Consider the following 22,717-nt stretch of genomic DNA (forward strand, 5'->3'; position numbering starts at 1 on the left):
GAGAAGAACATGCTACCAAGAATACTTTATCCAGCAAGGCTCTCATTCAAAATGGAAGGAGAGATAAAGAGCTTCCAAGACAGGCAGGAACTGAAAGAATATGTGACCTCCAAACCAGCTCTGCAAGAAATTTTAAGGGGAACTCTTAAAATTCCCCTTTAAGAAGAAGTTCAGTGAAACAATCCACAAAAACAAGGACTGAATAGATATCATGATGACACTAAACTCATATCTCTCAATAGTAACTCTGAACGTGAACGGGCTTAATGACCCCATCAAAAGGCGCAGGGTTTCAGACTGGATAAAAAAGCAGGACCCATCTATTTGCTGTCTCCAAGAGACTCATTTTAGACAGAAGGACACCTACAGCCTGAAAATAAAAGGTTGGAGAACCATTTACCATTCAAATGGTCCTCAAAAGAAAGCGCGGGTAGCCATCCTTATATCAGATAAACTAAAATTTACCCCAAAGACTGTAGTGAGAGATGAAGAGGGACACTATCTCATACTTAAAGGATCTATCCAACAAGAGGACTTAACAATCCTCAATATATATGCCCCGAATGTGGGAGCTGCCAAATATTTAAACCAATTAATAACTAAAGTGAAGAAATATTTAGATAATAATACACTTATACTTGGTGACTTCAATCTAGCTCTTTCTACCCTCAATAGGTCTTCTAAGCACAACATCTCCAAAGAAACAAGAGCTTTAAATGATACAAAAACTGGTAAAGGGACTTCTTTAAGTGGAAAGGAAAGACCATAATTATTTTAAATATTATAAAAGAAAAACTTCATGAGTAAAAAATATATAGTAAAGGGAGTAGATCAATCACTTATGAAGCTAGGATGGAGGCTAAAAGACTAAAGTGGTAAAATCAATTATATCTAAAAAATTAGTTAAGGGACCTACAAAATAAAAATATGTAAAACATGACAACGTACATATAAAATGTAGAGGGGAATAAAGTGGAGTTCTGAATGTTTTTGAATTGGAGAGAATTGGGAATAAAATGGAGTTCTAGAATATTTTTGAACTTTAGTAATTATCAATTCCATATACAATGCTACATACTTAGGATGTTATATATGAACTTAATGGTGACCTCAAACCAAAAACCTGTAAAAATATATACAAAATATAAAAAGAAACTCAAGCATAACACTAACGAAACTCATAAATCACAAGACAGCAAGAGAAACAGGGACAGAAGTGTAACAAAAACAACTAGAAAACAATTAACAAAATGGCAATAAGTAAATACCTATCAGTAATAACATTTTAAAATTTTATGTAACTTTAGTTAACATATTATGTATCATTCATTTTGGAGGTAGAGTTTAATTATTCATCAGTCTAATATAACACCCAGTGTTCATTACATCACGTGCCCTCCTTAATGTCCATCACCCAGTTACTCCATCCCCAACTCCCCCCCTCCCGCTGCCTCCCCTCCAGCAAACCTCAGAGCAATAACTTTAGATGTATTTATTTAAATGCTCCAATCAAAAGACAGAGTGACAGAATGGATTTTTAAAAGACTCATCTATAACTCACTTCAGACCTAAAGAAACAAACAGATTGAAAGTCAGCATCTTCCATGTAAATGAAAGAGAGAAAAAAGTCCGGGGTAGGAATACTTATATCAGACAAAACAGGCTTTTAAATAAAAGTGGAACAAGAGACAAAGAAGAGCATTACAGAGGAATAATCCAACAATAGTATACAGCAATTATAAATTCACCCTGTATTAAAGCAAATGAATGCATAAGGAAATATTAACAGGCAAAAAGGGAGAAGTTGACAGTAATACAATAAAAGTAGGGACCTTATAGTCCACTTACATTGATGGATAAAACATTCAGGAAGAAAATCAGTTAGCAAACAGTATCTGTGCTGAAAGGGAAAAATCTGCAGCCAAGAATACTCTATTCGGAAAGAGTGTCACTCAGAATAGAAGGGGAGATGAGGAGTTCCTAGACAAAAATGGAAAGAGTTTGTGACCACTAAACCAGCCCTGTAACAAATATTAAAGGGAATTATTTGAGTGAAAAGGAAAGACTAAGTGATGGTATGAAAAGTAGGAAACACAAAAGCAGTAAAACTAAGTATTTTTGTAAGAAATCAGTCAAGGGATTCACAAAATAAAAGGATGTAAAATATGACACTGTATACCGAAAATGTTGGGGGTGAGGGGTGGGAATAAAGACTGCGTTCAAAGTTAAGTAACCCTCAACTTCATATAGACTGCTATATGCAGATGATATATACAAACCTAGCGATAACCACAAATTACAAACCACTAATAGATATGCCAAACATAAAGAGAAAGGAATCCAAGAATATCATTAAAGAAAACTAGCAAATCATAAAAGAGCAAGAAAAGGATTAGAGTAAAACTACAAGAAAATGCCAAAACTTGTAGCCAAAGGACAATAAATACATATCAATAATTACTTTTAATATAAATGGACTACATGTCCCAATCAAAAGATACAAAATAATGGTGGGGATTAAAAAACAAGACCTGTCCATTTGCTGCCTACAAGAGACTCATCTCAGACCTAAAGACACTTGCAGATTGAAAGTGAGGGGATGGAGAAACATTTATCATGCAAATGCATTTCAAGAGGAACCCAGAGTAGCAACAATTTTATCAGACAAAATAGACCTTAAAACAGACTATACAGAGACCTGGACATGATGTAATAATAAAGAGGACAATCCAATAAGAAGATATAACAATTAAAAAATTTATGCATGCAACATGGGAGCACCCAAATACATGAGATAGTTAATAACAAACATAAAGGACTAATCAATAGTAATTCAGTAATAGTAGGGGACTTTAACACTCCACTTACATCAATGGACAGATTATCCAAACAGAAAATCAATAAGGAAAGAGTGGTGTTGAATGACACATTGGACCAGATGGATTTAATGGATTTATTCAGAACATTCCATCCTCAAACAGTGGAATACACATTCTTGTCAAGTGCACATGTAACATTCTCCAGAATAGATTGCATATTAGGCCATAAAACAAGCCTCAACAAAATTCAAAAAGATCAAAGTCATACCATGCATCTTTTCTGACCACAATGCTATAAAACTAGAAGTCAACCACAAGAAAAAAATTCTAGAAAGACCACAAATACATGGGGTTTAAATAACATGCCACTCAATAACAAATAGATCAAGAAATTAAAGAAGAAATTTAAAGAGTATGTGGAAAGAAACAAAAATGAAAACACAATGATCCAAGACCTTTGGGACACAGTAAAAATAATTCTAAGAGAGAAGTTGATAGCAATACAGACCTTCCTCAAGAAGCAAGAAATAACTCAATATTACACCCAAAAAAGCTAGAAAAAGAAAAACAAACAAAACCTAAAACTAGCAGAAGAAGGGAAATGATAAAGACTAGAGCATAAATAAATGATATAGAAACTAAACAATAGAACAGACCAATGAAACCAGGAGCTTGTTCTTGGAAAAGATCAATCAAATTTATAAACTACTAGCTTGACTCATCAAAAGAGAGAGAAAGGACTCAAATTCACAAATGAAAGTGGAAATAGCCAAAACCACAGAAATATAAACAATTTTTCAGAGATTATGAAAACCTATATGCCAACAAGTTAGAACCAAGAAGAAATGAATAAATTCCTAGAGACATAGAACCTACCAAAACTGAAACAGGAAGAAATAGAAAATTTGGACAGATTGTCAGCAAGAAGACTGAATCAGTAATAAAATAACTCCTAGTAAATAACAGTCCAGGACCAGACAGCTTCATAGGTGAATTCTACCAAATATTCAAAGAAGAATTAATACCTATTCTTCTCAAACTATTCTGAAATATAGAAGGAAAAATTCCAAGTTCATTCTATGAGACTTGCATCATCCTGATACCAAAACCAGATCAAAATACCACCAAAAAAAGAGAGAGAAAGAAAACAGCAAACTAACATCTCCATAGATGCAAAAATCCTCAACAAAAGTCTAGCAAACTGAGTCCACCAATGCATTAAAAGAAATCATTCACCAAGATCAAGTGGGATTTATTCCTAGGATGCAAGGGTGGTTCAATATTTGAAAAGCAACCAATGTGTTATATCACACAATAAGACAAAGGATAAAAACCACATGATCATATTAATAGATGCAGAAAAAGCATTTGACAAAGTACGACATCCACTCATGATAAAAGCCCTCAGCAAAGTTGGTTTAGAGGGAATATATCTCAACACAGGAAAAACCCACAGCTCACATTATATTCAATGGGGAAAAAAAAACAGAGCTTTCCCCCAAAGGTCCAAAACAAGACAAGGATGTCCACTGTCACCACTTTCAACCTAGTACTGAAAATCCTAGCCACAAAAATCACACAAGAAAAAGAAACAGAAGGCATCCAAATTGATTAAGGAAGAAGTAAAACTGCCACTATTTGCAGAGGACATGATGCAAATATAGAAAGACCACCAAAAAGCTATTAGAACTGATAAATCAGTAAAGTCACAGGATACAAAAATCAATGTGCAGAAATCTGTTAATTATCTATATGCTAATAATGAAGCAACCCAAAGAGAAATTAAGAAAACAATGCCATTTACAATTGCACCAAAAATAATAAAATATTTAGGACTAAACCAAGGAGGAAAAAAAACCTATTCTGAAAACTATAAACACTGATGAAGGAAATTGAAGATGACACAAACAAATGAAAAGACATTTCATGCTCATGGCTTGGAATAACAAGTATTGTTAAAATGTCTATACTACCCAAAGCAATGTACATGTTTAATGTAATCCCTAAGAAAATACCAATAAGCATTTTTCATAGAAGTAGAACTCACAATCCTAAAATTTATATGGAACTGAAAAAGACTCCAAATGGCCAAAATAATTTTGAAAAAGAATAACAGAGCTGGAAGTATCACAATTCCAGACTTCCAGTGATATTACAAAGCTGTGCAATCGAAACAATATGATACTGGCACTAAAAGAGGCCCATGAGGTCAACGGAACAGAGGAGAAAACCCAGAAATAAACCCAAAATTATATGGTCAATTAATCTTCATTGAAGAAGGAAAGAATATCCAATGGAAAAAAATACTTTTTTCAATAAATGGTGTTGAGGAAACTGGAGAGCTACCTGCAAAAGAATGAAACTGGACCACTTTCTTACACCACACACAAAAATAAACTCAAAATCGATTAAAGTCCTAAATGTGAGACCTTAAACCATGAAAATCCTAGAACAGAGCTGAGGCAGTAATATCTCTGACAATGGCCATAATAGCATTTTTCCAGATGTGGCTCCTGAAGCAAAGGAAATAAAAGCAAAAATAGATTTTTAGGACATCAGAATACAAAGCTTCTGCACAGACAGGAAACAACCAACAAAACCAAAAGACAACCTAGGAGAAGATATTTGCAAATGACATATCCAATAAAGGGTTAGTACCCAAAATATATGAAGAACTTCTACAACTCAACACCCAAAAAATAAATAACCCAATTTAAATGTGGGCAGAAGACACGAATAGCAATTTCTTCAAGAAGACACCCAGATGGCCAACAGGCATATGAAGAGATGCCCAACATCAGTCATCATCAGGGAAATACACATTAGAACCACTATGAGATATCACCTCACACCTGTCAGAATGGCTAAAGTCAGTAACCCAGGAAATAAGAAGTGCTGGTGAGGATGTGGAGAAAAAGAGACCCTCTTGCACTGTTGGTGGGAATGCAAACTAGCGCACTCACTGTGCAACACAGTATGGGGATTCCTCAAAGAGTTAAATATAGAACTTCCCAATAACCCAGTAATCATACTACAGGGATTTACCCCCAAAATACAAAAACACTATTTTGAAGAGATACATGCACCCCTGTGTTTACTGCAGCATTATTTACAATAGCCAAACTATGGAAGCAGCCTAAGTGTCCCTTGATAGATTAATACAGAAGATATAATACACACACAATGGAATATTATTCAGCCATAACAATAAAATTTTGGATGGAACTAGAGAGTATAATGCTAGAAAGTATTATGCTAAGCAAAATAAGTCAGGAAAAAAACAGAAACCATATGAGTTCACTCATGTGTGAAATTTAATAAAACAAATGAGCAAAGGGAGGGAAAAAAAGCAAAGCAAACCAAGAAACAGACTATTAACTCTAAATGCTGGGCACCAGCGGGGAGGTGGGCGGCAGGGGTGGGGGTGGATAGGAGGTGAAACAGGTGATGAGGATGAAGGAGGCACTTGTGAGGAACACTGGTTTGTATGGAAGTGCTGAATCACTATATGTACACCCAAAACTATAAAGCATTATATGTTAACTATACTAAAATTAAAAACAAAAATTCAAGATTTACGTATATGATATGAAACTTCAATCTGTACTATGTCATATCGCACAGTGTTTAAATGTACATGTGACTACACTGCCCACATTTCTCTAAAATTTAACTCCCAAGATACTACAGTTTTGGAGTGTCCTTTAGCTTTGATTTTTCACATTATCCCTTTCCTTGGATGCTTGATAATTAGAAATAGTCACTACCTCACAGGTCACATGTGAGGCCATGAAACAAGCCTCAATAAATGTAAGAAGCCTTAAAGCATAGCATGCATCTTTTCAAACCTCAAGTGTGAAGCTAGTAATCAATTATAAGGAAAAAAATAAAAACCAAAGAGAGTACATAATGAGATGTGCCCTGGGTGTTATATGTTGGCAAATTGAATTTAAAAACAAAAAAAACAAAAAAACCCAAACATGTCAGAGGCAAATAACAAGCTATTAACCAACCAATAGGACAACTAAAAATTCATCAGGAAATCAAAAACACATAAAAACAAATTAAAAAAAGTGAAAATGAAAACACAATGGTCCAAAATTATGCATTCACATCAAAAGTTCTTTTTTCACATCAAAAGTTCTAAGAGAGAAATATAAAGCAATACAAGCACACATCAAGAAACAAAAATCACAAAAAATTAGTATTACAACTAAATGAACTAGAAAAAGAGTAAATCATAACATTAGTAGAAAAACTAAAATAATAAAGATCAAAGTTGAAATAAATGAAAGGAGAGATTAAAGAAACAAAAGGGAGGGAAAAAAATCAATGAAACCAAAGCTGGTTATTCAAAAAGCTAAATAAATTGATAAACTTTAAGCCAGATTCTTGAAGAAAAAGGAACAAAATCAATAAATTCAGAAATGAAAGAGCAAAAGTAATACTTGACACCACAGAAACAGAAACCATTAGAAGAGACTACTTTAAAAAATATGCTAAGATATTCAGTAACAAAAAGGAAACAAATTATAAAAATAAAATCTTCAAAAAATGGAAAATATGAACAGAAAAATTAGTAATGAAACTGAACAGGTGATCAAAAAACTCAACAAATAAAAGTCCAGGGACCTATGGGTTAAAAAGCAAATGCAATGAAAAATTCAAGCAGCATTATTTTCTATTCTCAGGGTATTCCAAAAAAAATTTTTTTCCAAAAAATTTTTTACAAGGATTCCAAACACATCCTTAAAAAAAAATTACCCAAGACCAAAACCACAGTCATTACAATAAAAGAAACTACAGGCAAATAAGCCAGATAAACATACATGAACCACAAAATAGTAGCAAACTACATTCAGAAATATATTAAAATAATCATTCAACACAAGCAATTCATATTTATTCCAAGAAATACAAGGATGATATTAGAAAATAAACAATATACCACATTTTATTAAAATGAAGGATAATGAAAAGGTGAATATCTCAATCGATGCAAGAAAGCAATGTCAACACTCCATATGAGTTGATCATGAAAACTCAAAAAAAGTGGGTTTTGAAGGAACATACCTCAGTTTAATAAAAGCCACGTGTTCCATACCCAATACCAAAATTGAGAAGACAATGTTCACTTTCACCACTTTGATCCAAGATAGTGTTGCAAGTCCTAGCCACAGCAATCCCACAAAGAGAAGAAATAAAGGGCACCCAGATTGCTGAGGAAGAAGTAGAACTGTCCCTTGCAAGTGACATGATTCTATACCTAGAAAACTCTAAGGACTCCTCCAAAAGAACCATTAGAAGATGTGAATTCAAGAAAATGGTAGGATGCAAGATTCACACACAGAAATCTCTTGGGTTTCTATACACTAATCACCGAGTAGAAGAAAGACAAAAGAAGAAAATGATTCCAGGTCCATCGCATCAAAGAGAACAAAATACCTAGGCATCAACTTGACCAAGGAGGTGCAAGACCTGTGCTCAGAAATCTACAAAACACACAGGAAGGAAACCGAAGAAGACACTATCAAATGGAAAGCTATTCCATGCTCGTGGAAAGGACCAATATTGTTCAAAAGTCCATCCTACCAAAAGCAACCTACAGATTCCAAGTCATCTGTATCAAAATACCAATAGCATTCCTTACAAAATAAGCAATCCTAAAATGTCTGTGGAACTGCAAGAGACCCCAAAGAGCCAAAGCAACCTGGAGAAAGAACAAAGCTGGACGTGTCACAGTCTCAGATTTCAAGGTTTACTGCAAAGCTAACAGAGTCAAAACAGTATGGTATTAGCACAAAAAGATGCATATGTCAATGGAACAGAACCGCAGCCCGAAAATAAACCCACACTCATGGTCAATCTATGACAAAGCAGGTGAGGACATACAACTGGGAAAGACAGGCTCCTCAATAAATGGAGTTGGGCTACCTGCAAAAGAAGAAAACATTCTGACACCAGGCACAACAATAAACCCACCATGGATTAAAGACCTAAATGTCAGACCTGAAACCATAAAACTTCTAGAAGGCACAGGCAGTCATCTCTTGGATGTCAGCCCAGGAACATTTTCCTAGACATGCCTCCTCAGGCAAAATAAAAATTAAAGAACACTGAAGCAAAAATAAATGATAGGGACTATACCAAAATGAAAAGCTTTCACACATTGAAGGAAACCAATTGAATGAAAAGGCAACCTACTGAATGGGAGATACAAATGATAGTTCCCATGAGGGCCTAATATCCAAAATATCTATCAAGAACTGATATGATTCAATACCAACCAGCCAGCCATTAATGATCCAATGGAAAATCAGGCAGAGGACCCGAACTAACATTTTTCTAAAGAAGACGTGCAGATGGCCAACAGGCACTTGAAAGGATCCTCAACATCACTAGTCATTAGAGAAATGGAATTGAAAAGTACTTGATATCACTTTTCCCCCTGTGCCCCCCATGAGAATGGTTGGTATCAAAAATGTGAAATTAATAAGTGTTGGTCAGAATGTGGAAAAAAATGGAATCCTCTTGCACAGTGGATAAGAACATCAAGTGGTGGAGACACCATGGAAAGCAGTATGGAGGTTCCTCCAAAAATTAAAAGTAGAAATCTCATGCCATCCAGTAATTTTACTACTGTGTATTTACCAAATGTAACAAAAACACTAATTCAAAAATCATGTACATCCTATATGTTTATTGCATCATTATTTACCTTAGCCAATTAGGGAAGCAACCTGTGACTATCAATAGATGGTTAAGAAGCATTGGTATATATACCATGGAACATTGCTCAGCCATAAAGAGGGCGAAACTCTTGCCTTTGTTGAGAATCTGGAGATATGTGGGATCTAAATAACAAACCAACACAAGTAAACACAGAACAGACCATGATTGCCAGGTTGGGGGTTTTATGGTGGGACCGGCAAATAGGTGAAGGGGATTAAGAGGTACATACTTCCAGTTATAACATAAATTAGTCACAGTGATATAAAGGACTGCCTACGGAATACAGTCAGCAGTACCCTAACAGTGTTCTATAGTGACAGATGGCAACTACGCTTATGCTGTTGAGCACTGCATAATGTCTAGAACTGAGGAGTCTCTCTGTTATACACTAGAAATGAATAGAAAATTGTAGGTCAACTCTGTTTCAATAATAGGTGTTCTAAAAATTGCATTCCCTGTGACCTGCCCCATTCTCCAGACTAATTCTCACTGTCTGACTAAACATGCAGTGTGTTCACTGTTCATCTCCCTGTACCGGAATGTAGACTCCATTAAGGCAGGGACTTGATCTATTTGAAGCTCAGGACCTACACGATGAACCAACGGACAAATTTCCTGTTGCCACATTCCAGGCATTACCTTAAAATGTGTCTAGATCTGGCTGAGTGAGCACAGCTGAGGTGGTAGCCAGGCTCCGGGCTACGCACACCTGCACGCACTCTGGGGCTCAGGGCTGTGGGTCCTAACTCTGCTTTCAGGCCATGAGCTACTTCACAGCCAGCAGCTCCTCAGGACCCCCTGCTACCTCATCCCGGCAGGAGGCAAGGGTGGGTGCGTGGGCAAGAAGCAGAAGGCCCAGAGGAGATTGGGTGGGAGGGCCTCAGGGCTTGTCTAGGAAGGGGGCCATGGCTCCATACCCTAGTGTCTGACGTATGAATCAGAAGGGTATCCCCAGAGAGGACAATGGGCCCCATCAGGACTGTGCTACCCAGAGCTCAGCAACATCCCCCAACAGAGCAAGGAAAGGGAGGCATCCAGGGCCTGGGGGCCACACACATCAAGGTGGTAGATAGTAGGGCACAGGGAGGTCATCAGCTCCGCCACCCATGGCGGCCACCCGGAGAAAAAGGCAGCTTGTACCCTCAGATGTTAGTCACCCTAGATGCAGACTCAGGACATACCCCACAGTCAACTCTTGATGATTTGGGTATAAGCCATCGGTCTCATGACCCTCCATATACCCTGGGCCTCTCCTTGTCCCTCTCAAAGCACCCCTCGACCTCCTGGCTGCCTCAGGACGAGGCCAGAGCCGGAGCGAGGACAGACGGTGGGATGAGACACAGCAGCGAGGCTCGCGGGGAGGACAGGCTGCAGCGTCCAATCCACTTGTCACTTGCACCCTCCCTGGCCCCGCACACAGCGATGGTCCTACATGCTGTGGACGGAGTAAGTCAGAGCGGGTATGTTCTCAGGGAACCTTCTTCCTCATTGGCGGGCGCAGGCATTCGTCAGAGCTCAGACCAGGTCTCTTCTGCTCTACCTGGGGTACTTTCTAGAACAAGCTGCCCAGGGCGAGAGCAGGCTGCCCCCAGGGAACAGTACACAACCACCAGCGCTCAGTTCATTTAAGCCAAAAGGAACCAAAAACGGGTTTCTGAGCAGCTACAGACTTCATCTGGGGAGAAAAATATGGGTGATAAAAATCAATCCATTCCTTTATAGGTGTGTAGACTTCAGTCCAGAGAGGTTAAAGCAGCTGCCCCAAGTCACACCGGAGAAAATGGTGCAGTTGGACTTCAAGGGAGGCTCATTTCCGACGGTAGGGCCAGCCGGCTGGGGGGACCCAGCGACAGGGGTCCCGGCTTGGTAAGGCTGGTGGCGCACCTCGGGCCGGCCCCACCCAGGAACCCGGGGGCGCCAAACGCGGGGTGAGGCACCAGGCCTGCCCGAAGGCCGGGGAGGAGGGTCCAGGCCAGCTGGGGTGCTCCCGCCACCCCTCACCCCTGCTCGCTTCTGCCTGTCATTCCTGCCCATAGTCCTGGGGCTGCGGCCGCACGCGGCGGCGGTCTCGGGGAGGGGACGCGAGCCCTGGGCACAAGGGCCGCCCCGGGCAGGGTCCCCATCGGGCCCCCGGACACTTCCCGGGCCCCCGCCCCTAGATGCCAGGGCCTCACACACCGCGTGTCCTCACGCAGTCAGTGCCCCGGGGCGGGGGGCGCGCAGACACCCCCGGGTGGGAGCCCTGGAGGCCGAGGCTGCTGCTGCGGACAGACGCGCCGGCCGGCCGCGGGGAGGTGGCACTACTTCTGGCCAGGGAAAGGCGAGAAGAGACGGGGGTCACTCCTGGGCCCCCAGGCCCTGCCCCCTGTGGTGGCGCCTGAAGGACCGCGTGTTCTGTGTGGGGACAGGGCCGATGGGTCCCCGCGGAATTAAGGGGAACAAAACGGCCCAAAGACACCAGAACCAGGATGAGCCTCGGAGGTGTGGGCGCTGCCGGGGTCCGTGCGGGGGGCCTGGCCCAGCCGCACCCACGGAAAGGGGTGATGGGAGGGGTGGGCTGGGCCAGGGCAGGACCAGGCTGGACAGGGCCCAAGTCAGCAGGGCAGATGGCGGACAGTGATTTTTAAGAACTCTGAGTTTTTAAGTGGGAGAAACCAGCCCCTAAAGAAGACCTGCTGAGGGAGTGCATCCCCGGGAGGTAGCAAAGGGTGAAAGCCTCTCGCCCCCGGCAGAGTCCAGAGAGCACTTACCTGAAGGGGGTGGGGGGGCCTAGTGGCTGAGAAAAGCCAGCGAGACTTTGGGGGATAAATGTTTTCTTTCTGGTCCTGCGTTCATCCCACTGGTACGTGCAGTTTTTTGAAGGCTCTTCAGACTGTCCACTGATATGCTAATGCGGGTGTCACAGCTCAGGGAAACGTTCTCCAAATGCACGAGCTTCGTCATTACTGCGGGCCCCTAAGTGCCTCTGCACAGAGCCCTACACGCTCTTACCAAAGGAGAGCTGCAAGAGGCTCCCAGATGCTGTTTCCACACTGGCATTTCGGGGCTGATTTATGGCTGGCATTGATTCATCGCATGTTCTACTTAGAACAGAAATGAGTGTAATTTATAACCATTTGTTCCTCCCCAAGGCCGCGGGCGAAAAGAGGATATTGATTTTTGGAGTTACTCACAGTGACCAGAGAAGGTTCGTCGGCTCCGGTTTAGTCAAGGACGCCCCGCTGACTCAGAGGCCAGGAGAACATTCGGTCCCGGAGATGGAGGGGGCCCTTAACCTTAAACAGAGCTTTCTCCCAGCCCAGAGCTCTGTCTCTAAATACAGCCCCCCCCCCCCCCCCCCAGCCAGGCACAGCTGGGCTGCGCACCTGGGGATGTCCTAGAGACGCAAACTCTCCATCCCCACGCCTACCCGCCTACCCGGGGAGCAGAGACCAGAGACTCGGGGAGCAGAGCCCAGCATCTGTGTTCTAACAAATCCTCCAGGTGATCAGGATGCATGATAAAGTGAGAAGGGCTGTAATTCGTGGGGAATGAAAGTGAGAGAATCAGCAGCTGGAGGCCGGCAGGTCCCCTTTCTCACAGATGCAGCTGGTGCTGCAGAGCGCGGCTTGGGCGGTGGCTGCTGGGCCACCTCTGGACACGCTTCGCCCTCACGCGGGGACCGGCCTGCCTTGGAAACGAGGGCCAGAGGCGCAGAGGCAGCTGAGCTCCCTGCAGAGAGCCGGCTCCCACCGCGGGGAGGGGAGGCGCGCCCTGGGAGCCCCCCTCGCTCGGCTCCAAACCCACCAGTCAAGCGGCCCATCCGCCGAGCGCAGGACTGTGGCGCCCGACGCGAGGGAGGGAGGCGGCCCCCACCAGCCCGTGCCTCAACTCTTCGTGTTGTGGACGATTGGTGACTGAAGTGACCGGCTTTTCTCCCTTTGGGTTGCTGCCCCCCTGTGAGGACCGACCAAGTCCGGCACTTGCCAAGGCCCAAGAGGAGCACTTCACGGCGCCGTCCCCCGCCAGAAAGTGGCTTCTTGGTCTGAGCCTTGCCCTTCCCAGTCTGGCCCAATGGCGGGTGTCAGCTGCCATCTCCTGCCCTCTGCAAAAGAGCCTGAGAAGAAACCCAGCCTGTGGGACGCCCGGGCCCGACGTGAGAGCCAGTCCCGTGGCTCCTTGGAAGTGGTTTGCCAGGGGGGCTTGACTTGGAGTCACCTCACTGAGCTTGTTAGCATCTGAAAGTGTGTCACCTTCCTCTCTCCTGCCTCTCCATTGCCCGTTTTTCACCCTCCCCACGACCTGGCCCTGGAGCAGTAGAGATATGCCCCCTTCCCTGGCCGGAGGAGAGCCTCAGGGAACAGAAAGGATCTCAGAAATTATTCAGTGCAAACAGCTCATTTTCGGGCAGATGAATGGGGCACAGGAGGCTGGAGGAACGCAGCCAGGCCCTGACCCCCCAGCAGAGGCGGAGCCTGCCTGCCCAGGCCTGAGACCTCGGGGCAGAGGGGTGGGGGGATCCCCAGCCTCCATAGCTCCATCAAAGGCTGAGGAACTCGTGGCTACACCACATTCTAACGAGGCTTATGTGTTGTCACACTCTCACCAGAGGCAACTGATCATTTGTCACATATCTTTTTAACACCCACCCCCATCACCTGTCCTGGCCACACTGTGTCTGTGTGTAGACAAGGTCTGTGCCGAGTTCTCCCACGGGGGTACCCGCACTGTGCCCTCTTCACCCAGGGATCCCGAGCCACAGGGTCCATGGAAAGGTGAAAGACAGCCTGGCACGACCGTCCGGATGGTTATCTGATCAGGGGCTCAGAGGACTCCACCTTGTGATTTCCTCAGGCGCTCAGTCTACGTAGTTCTAACATGACAAGTGGTTTTCCACATGCTGGCCCAGGACACGCAGCTTCCACTGCACCCCAGGGGCTGAAGATGTTACATTCTTACGTATTCATTTTACGCGGATTTCCACTTAGAAATCAAGGAGGAGCCTGAGAAACAGCAATCTGATGAGAAACCATAGCAATGTATGTGATTTCTCTTTTAAGTTGTAAAAATGCCTGATAACCAAAGATTTCAAATAAATTATGAGACCAGTGTGGGAGCAAATCCTCCTTGATCTGACAAACAGCATTATCTCTGCAAGATAAACAGGTGTCCCCTTTAGGAGGACACTGTTTCTAAAACTTGGCTAGTGCCCTTGAAAAACATCAAAAACAAAAAAAAGAAAGAAAGAAAAAAAGAAAAATATCAGAGACAGATGGACAAAGTGCAAATCATGTGGCATGTTTTGCATGTTTTTTTCTGAAAATCTTTATGAGGTAACTCTGTGCTTACAGGTGTCTGCCTTCTGACTGTAGAGCAGCACATTCTTGGAGGGACTGTTAAAGCCGCTCACCGTGCAAGCTGCCACCCGATCCTCAGAGGTCCAGCCTTGGACATTCGAGCCACCTCAGAGCACCAGGAAGAGTGCCACTTAGTGAATTAATAATGCTGCTTCACATCCCAGCTCCACCACCATACTCCCCAAGCTTCCTTCTCCAAACACTGGCCAACTCCAAACTAATGCTCTGTGAAATCAGAGAGGATGAGAACCAGATAGGAGGATGCAGGGGCAGGAGGAAAGGAATGCCCCCCTGGCTGATGTTAGAATGTATTTATTAGAATGTATTTATTGCTACATTTATGTACAATTATACAAACAGCCCAGACAGGAAAGGGAATGTTGCATTGAGTTCTCCAGATTCCACACATGTGCACAAGTAAACAGACCTGTACGCCGCTAAGTTTGCTCTCAGTTCAAAGCCAAAACTAGGTCACATACATTTTCTGAAAAAGTGGGCAATTCTTGGGAATTGTCTCCATGTATCCCTCCTTCTTTACAAGCTAGTCATGCAGAAAAAAAGTGGGTTCTCAGAAGCGAATGCCCTCAGGCATCTCTGTAGAGGGCGGTGCCTTGAGGACAGGATGCAGTGGGCACAGGCCTGGGGCTGCAGGTGCAGCGGGGCAAGTCCCAATCCCAGCCCACCTTCCTAAGGTCTGCCCCCAGGAGAGGCCATGGGGGGAGGGGGAGGTTGGAGAGAGAGACAGAACAGCAAAAGAGGGAAAACCAACAGGAAACTGAGATGTGAAGAGAACCATCAGCCAGAGCCCAGGTGGAAGTGATGCTTGTCCATCTGGTTCCAGCTAAGAGTCCAGATTTGGGGGAATGTACACATTCGGGATGGCAGGCATGTCTTGGCATGTCCTCATCCTACAGCTCGCTGTGTATCAGACGCCAGGGACCTGCATGAAGACAGTGGACAGGAGCGTGAGGCAAGAAGGAAGACGACTAAACTGAAATATGATCCTACTGGCTAAAGAGGGCCCCAGACATCTTCCCACATTTCACAGGTAACGCAGAACCATGCACGGTGGAGTGCACTGCTGACTCATGAAGTGGGGCCGGAGCGCTCAGGACACTCAGGGAATACAGGCTGTACCACAGCAGAGGGGCTGCCCAGCCTCCACTCGGACCTCGACCCAGCCACTGTCATGATCCCACAGTGGATCTAACAGAGGACCTGGCAACAATCAGACCCAGAATTGTGAGGTGGATCTGGGACCGTGGCAGAAACACACTCCCTTTCATGTCACAGTTCCCTAAACCTTTGTGACAGGCATCACGAGAGCCAGCTGAGCAGCCTGACAGGCAGGTGTGCCTGAGGGGTGAGCTCACCTCACCTACAGCAGCACTGCCTTCCCCACCCCAGGCCACTTCCCATTTGAGGGCCCAATGGGAGGGTCTTCATATCTGTTCTAACCCAGTGTCCTGGGCTCAAATCGACCTGGCACCTCAGGGAAAGACAGGGCCTCAAGGATGAGAGCCAGAGGCCTGGGAGTCTGAACACCCCAAACCATCAGAGGCCTTTGGGGATGACGGGCAATTTGTATCCCTGGAATGTGAGGCTGTAGGGCCTCTATCCCTGCAGAAACCAGCCAGCTCTCACTTGTCCATGGTTATGGATGTCCCTCTAATTCCTCATCACCATAATCCCATAGGTGAGCCACAAGGAAGACTGGATGAGACTTCTGCCCGAGAAATCCTAAGGATGGTGGGAGGAGGACCAGAAAAACCATTTGGAAGTCCCTGTCCTTCCTCTTGGGTCAATAGCATTGTAATCAGCCATAGGGGGGCCCATCGGCTCTTCCAAGGCTGCCAGCTATGTGACATTTCAAGCTGAAGTATGTGGCCACTGCCAACTCCTTGGATCCTTTTATCAATTCATCTCTGGATAATTCAAAAATCTCTGTCATTTGATCTTGACTTTTCTGGTGAGTCATGCAGAAACTTTCTTTTCCTACTTCTGATGACAAGAGCACAGAGTTAAACTCATTGAAAGAGTTCACTCTAAAAAGCAAAAACATTAACAAATGACAACCAATGAGGAAAAAATTACAAAACATCAGATACATTTCAGTGTGGGGGCTTTTACCCATCAGCAAACAAAATAGAAAGAGTTATGTCAAGTCCTGCATTGGAAGAAATGGTGTAAAGGCAAGTAGCTAAAAAGAGTATTGTTTGTAGCTATGTAAAGAATGTTAAGAACATGTTTGAAGTAAGGATTCCAGCTGAGATCCCAGGAATAAGACTAATTAGATTCTCCCATTTTACAGTCAGCCACACCACTTTCAGAACAATGACAGATGTGTCACCAGCCCTTTCACATGGACTCTGACACAGTGGTAATATTTTGGTGATGTCACGGAATGTCAGAGATGCTCACAGGATATGAAACTCATTTCAAGGAAATCCAAAATTCAAGGCTAAAGAAGCAAATCATTTCTAAAAATCCCTACCCTGGGCTGAACATATATGATCATTTTTTATGTCACTTAAAAAAATCTTAAAGATAATATTGTTATTAGAGACATTCATTCTACACTTTAAAGTATTACCTCAATATTCTCATACAGCTAGAGATGGGTTTATAGAACTTGAGGGGGATTAATCAGCAATTTTGGGGAACTCAAATGTATCATTCAAGATGGACAAGGTAAACTTTATTGCCATGGTTTTATTTATAAATGGGATGAGTCAGAACAGTCTCTGCTAAAGAAATTAGAGAATTTTATTTTATTTTTTTTTAATTTTTTTTTATTTATTTATGATAGTCACACACACACAGAGAGAGAGAGAGAGAGAGAGAGAGGGGCAGAGACACAGGCAGAGGGAGAAACAGGCTCCATGCACCGGGAGCCCGACGTGGGATTCGATCCTGGGTCTCCAGGATCGCGCCCTGGGCAAAGGCCGGCACCAAACCGCTGCGCCACCCAGGGATCCTGAAATTAGAGAATTTTAAAACAGCCTGCTTCAAGGTAATCGTGGTCAATGATTTTAAAATATTTCCAAATTGAGATCAATGCATAACACTAATCTGGCTTAATGAGCCAATTCTAGCTTTATTTATATATATATATAAATGTGTATATTTATACATAAAATGTATATATGTTTTATATATATAATGTATATATACATATATATTATATATAATGTATATATAAATGTATATATGTATATGTATATACATATGTATAAATATATATAAATGTATAATCTTCATTTTTAAGTCTTTTAATCTTTCATTTTAATTTTAATTCATCTGAATTTTTTATTTCATTTTTTAAAGATTTTATTTATTTATTCATGAGAGATACAGAAAGAGGCAGAGACACAGGCAGAGGGAGAAGCAGGCTCCATGCAGGGAATCTGACGTGGGACTCGATCCCTGGTCTCCAGGATCATGCCTTGGGCTGAAGGCAGCGCTAAACCACTGAGCCACCCAGGCTGCCCTGAATTTTTTTTTTTTTTAGATAAGAAAAAGCCTCCCAGCAGCAGTGTTATCTGTGTGAACTTGCCCTATAATACTCCACATCACAAAAAAGAACAGTCTAAAGTAGCATGTCCCATCCGTTCACATGGATTACAGATAGAATCTCATTTATCTGACGTCAAAATTATTAAATTGGAGGAAGATGTTCTTGATTGGCAGAAAGCCCACGAGAGGTAAACAGAGAAAGAACCGGGAAGGGGGTGGAGCTAGATGTTGTAATGGGAGGGCTTGCTGTGGGTGAGCTCCTCTGACTGGGGATTCATGCAGCTAGAATAAAGGCTCTGGGCAGTGGACGCACAGATTTGGGTTCTACCCGGCAGGGGAGAGGTGTGGCAGGTATCAGGGACAGGTGGGCGGCCGTGGCCGCCAGTGGTACTTACCTAGTGAGGGTAACTGTTACATTTGCTTTATACTGCTTTGGCAAGAGCGCATCTGGAAGAAGGCATACAGTTTGGGTCCCCACCTTTCAAAAGAGACATGAAGGGGTTAGGAAGCACTTAGCAAAAGAACACAGAAGGAAGTGAAAACAGCACAGAACAACAGGAGCACTCTCGTCACTCTGGATCCGGAGGGCCTGCGGGGCAAAGTGCCAAAGCAATCTTCTCCCTTAAGTATTAACTGTTTGTCTTTCCAATCCAGTCTTGAATCTTCACTATTACAATGTGGAAACAAGAATACCTTGACCACTTCCTTTTAAAATGGATGCTCAAATTCTAATGGTTGTAGCCACTCCACACAAACCAATCGGTTTCACAGGAAGAATGATGGATCTCAAAGTCATACACACCAAAGATTTTTAAGCATTAGAATCATGCTGATCAGATTTTATATTTAAAGTTCTCTCATGATTAATCTAGGCACTACTAAAATGTCCTTTGGGCACCAACCATTTACAGGCCCCAGATACTTGGTGGTGCCTCCTTTGAAATCAATAGTGGCTATCCTTTTTTTTTTTTTTTATGATTTATTTATTTATTTGAGAGAGAAAGAGAGGAGGGGGGGGGGGGAAGGGGAAAGTCCCAAGCAGACTCCATGCTGATTAGAGCCCTATGTGGGGCTTGATCTCATGACCCTGAGATCACGACCTGAGACAAAACCAAGAGTTAGTTGCTTAACTGCGTGAGCCACCCAGGCGCCCCAGTGATGTCTGTGATTAAGTGAATTTTCAAGAGGCTACGGCTACACCTACCTGCTAAAAGACTGGGATGGGCTAAGACAAGGGATCTCCCTCACAGCCCTGTGGCCCAGTGGTGGTCAGAGAGACCAGTTTCAGCCCCACTGTCTCTGGTCTGTCTTCTTCAGCTGACCCTCCTGCCATTCTCAGGAATAGCCCTCATAGACACTAAAAACGAGTTTGCAATGAACTCTACAAAGAAACCACCAGGCCTGCCAAGCTTATCCACGCGCAAGTTCTCTGGGCACAATAGTGCCTACGGTACTTTCTACGCTGTGGCTCAAGCAGTTGGAGATGCGGTTAGTGGTCCGCTCTTATAGATCAGTTATGTGCCAGAAGGGCATCTGCGCTGGGCTGTTTCCCACAGGGATCAATAGTAGTGCAGATTCCAGGCACTTAAACCCATAATGAAAAACCGAGGCTTTGTAGTAAAATACAGTAGAAACCCCAAATTTGTCAAAGCTAGTAATAAAGGAACACAGAAACAATGAAACTTATTAACAGTTTTTAAACATTTTTTAGATTTTTCTTGTAATACTTGAGCTTGATGTTAAACTGGGCAGAATTAATTAGATGACTAAGTAGTACTTGAAATTTGAGAGCTAGAACTTTATTGTATCAGGTTTTTTAAAAAATGTGCTATATTTTTCCCCTTAGTCATAAGCATTACTTTTACCATGATTAACCATAATTGAGATACGACTGACACTCATAAAGGAACAAAAGGAAAAACAGGAAGGAAAAGAAGAAAACTACAGAAGGAAAAAAAGAATGACTCACACGAGTACACTGAAGAAGTTTGGGAAAGCAAATGAAAAGGAGGATGGGGGAGTAAATGTGATACATATACAGGACAAGGAAGAAAATGGAATTAAATGACAGTTGTCAGTATTAACAGAAGAAACTATATCCATCTATTTCTCTAAAAGAAACAGTAAGATATCAAGTCAGAAATTTCAAAGTTTGCCGCCAGATGGCACCATGAGATTAAAGTAACTTGGTTGAAGCCAGCAACCCGTGAGGGGGTGGAAGGGGGTCCCTACCTATGGAGGGGCAGGATATTCAGGATCTGTAGAGCTCCGTCACAGGTTAGGACTTACGAGATAGATCAAGCTACCCCAGGAACACAAACGTAAAAACATTAGAAAATCTATCTAATTCAGTATGTTAAAAAAAAAACAACAAACCTTTTTTTAAAGCATATGAACATATTATCTCGATATACACAGAAATTGCACTTGATAAATTTTTAAACCTTATCTTTATTTAAAAAGAAACTATAGCAAAATAGGCATATGTATATAAAAGGAAGTTTTATCAACCCAATAAAGGGCATGAAACAAAAACCTAGAGCAAACATGGAGTGGCAAACATTAGGAATGTTAGAAGCATTCCTCTTAAATCAGAAATGAGATGTCACTTACGCCCGACACTGTACTGAAAATTTCAGTCAAGTCAGCTCAAAGAAAGGTTATATGGCTTGAGAAGCCAGATTGAGAACTGTCATTATTAGAAACAAGAATAAGCAAGGCTCCTGAATATAGAGTCAGCAAACAAAAATCAGTTTCATTTCTACAGGCCAGCCACAAGTAATTTTAAAATGTAACTCTTAGAAGATAATAAAAATGAAGATGCTTAATAGTAATTCCAACAAAAGGCACAGAGGATCTTAATGCAAAAATTTACACTTCGCTGAAAGGCATTACGGAAAACCTCAATAAATGGAAAACTATTACATGTTCCTAATTAGGGATATTTAATATCGTGCAGATGTATCTTCTTCCCAAATGAATCTAATATCAATTACTATTAATCCATTTCCAAACAGAAGTTTTTTTCCCATACAATTTTACTGATCTTTTTAAAAAAGATTTATTTATTTTAAAGAGAGAGTGAGTGGTGCAGTGGGGAGCGGCAGAAGGAGGAGAGAGTCTTAAACAGAGTCTGTGCTCACACAGAGCCCAACCTGGGGCTGCATCTCAGAACCCTGAGGTCAGGAACTGCCTAAGCTGAAACCAAGAGTTGGATGTTTAACCGACTGTGCCACCCCGGTGCCCCCAATTTAAATGATTTCTGGGGCACCGGGGTGGCTCAGTCGGTAAGTGTCTGCCTTTGGCTCAGGTCGTGATCCCAGGGTGGAGCCCTGCTCAGCAGGGTAGTCTGCCTCTCCCTTTGACCCATCCCACTCTTGTGCACCCTCTCTCTCTCTGAGATAAATCTTTAAAAAAAAAAAAAAAAAGATGATTTCTAAAATGTGTGTTGTAGAAGGGGGGTCTGGCTGGGTAGGGCATGCTATTCTTGATCTCAGGGTTGTGAGTTCGTATCCCAGGCAGCATGTAGAGACTACTTAAAATACAATACAATTTATGTAGTAGAACAAAGGCCCAAAAACTAGTCAGGAATTTTTTTTTTAAGATTATTTATTTATTTATTCATGAGAGACACAGGCAAAGGGAGAAGCAGGCTCCATGCAGGGAGCCCGATGTGGGACTCTATCCCGGGTCTCCAGGATCAGGCCCTGGGCTGAAGGTGGCGCTAAACCGCTGGGCCACCTGGGCTGCCCACTAGTCAGGAATTTATTATTAAAACAAGGTGGAGAAAAAATACAGCTCTGCCAAATATTAAGACATGTTACTAGCTAAGGCTATTATTAAGACCTTTGGAACAGGGCAGCCCAGGTGGCTCAGCAGTTGGGCAACTGCCTCAGTAGGAGAGGGATGGATTGTCAAATAAAGCATTACACAACTGGTTATCCAGTTAGAAAAAAATGGATCCACACTTTATACCATACCCAAAGTTACTTCTAGCTGGACTAAAGACTCAAGTGTAAAAATAACCAAACATGTAGAAGAAAACTTAAAAATGCAAAACTCTTAGAAAAAAATGCAGAATACCTTCATGACCTTCAGGAAAGTAAGAATTTCTTAAATAAGATACACATAAAAAAAACCTGCCACAAAATTCTAAGAAAAAAGATATATAAATTAAGCTACAATAAAATTTAAAAGTTTCTCCATCAAAAAAATAAAAAGATGAAAAGATGAGGTACAACTTAGAAGGAGATAACTGTAAAACATTTAAGTGTCAGAAGATTAATAACCAAAATATAAAGAAATTCTGTGAAG

The 22,717-nt window shown here is 42.4% G+C and overlaps 1 protein-coding gene and 2 long non-coding RNA genes across 18 annotated transcripts in view; 1 reads left to right on the top strand and 2 right to left on the bottom strand.

Annotated features, from left to right (window-relative positions):
- The window catches only part of LOC140630917 (uncharacterized), a 39,489-nt gene extending 26,624 nt beyond the window's left edge, over positions 1–12,865 (bottom strand). For 6 of the 9 annotated variants that reach the window (XR_012028598.1, XR_012028602.1, XR_012028600.1 and 3 more), the window contains exons 1-2: positions 12,725–12,865; positions 12,302–12,631 (exon numbers count right to left, since the gene is read on the bottom strand). This is a non-coding gene — a long non-coding RNA (uncharacterized lncRNA). The remainder of the gene's footprint in view (positions 1–12,301; positions 12,632–12,724) is intronic. The other 3 variants (XR_012028597.1, XR_012028601.1, XR_012028605.1) reach the window with 3 other exon arrangements.
- Positions 12,866–15,183: 2,318 nt separating this feature from the next.
- The window catches only part of RDX (radixin), an 87,275-nt gene continuing 79,741 nt past the window's right edge, over positions 15,184–22,717 (bottom strand). For all 8 annotated transcript variants that reach the window (XM_072821900.1, XM_072821902.1, XM_072821903.1 and 5 more), the window contains 2 exons: positions 18,799–18,881; positions 15,184–15,827 (listed from right to left, as the gene is read on the bottom strand). In XM_072821900.1, coding sequence (XP_072678001.1) covers positions 18,815–18,881 — 67 coding nt within the window. In that variant the 3' untranslated portion in view covers positions 15,184–15,827; positions 18,799–18,814. The remainder of the gene's footprint in view (positions 15,828–18,798; positions 18,882–22,717) is intronic.
- Positions 16,116–22,717, top strand: part of LOC140630925 (uncharacterized) — a 33,337-nt gene continuing 26,735 nt past the window's right edge. The window contains exon 1 of the long non-coding RNA XR_012028611.1: positions 16,116–16,856. This is a non-coding gene — a long non-coding RNA (uncharacterized lncRNA). The remainder of the gene's footprint in view (positions 16,857–22,717) is intronic.

This window comes from Canis lupus, chromosome 3 (assembly GCF_048164855.1).
Source record: "Canis lupus baileyi chromosome 3, mCanLup2.hap1, whole genome shotgun sequence".
NCBI lineage: Eukaryota > Metazoa > Chordata > Mammalia > Carnivora > Canidae > Canis > Canis lupus.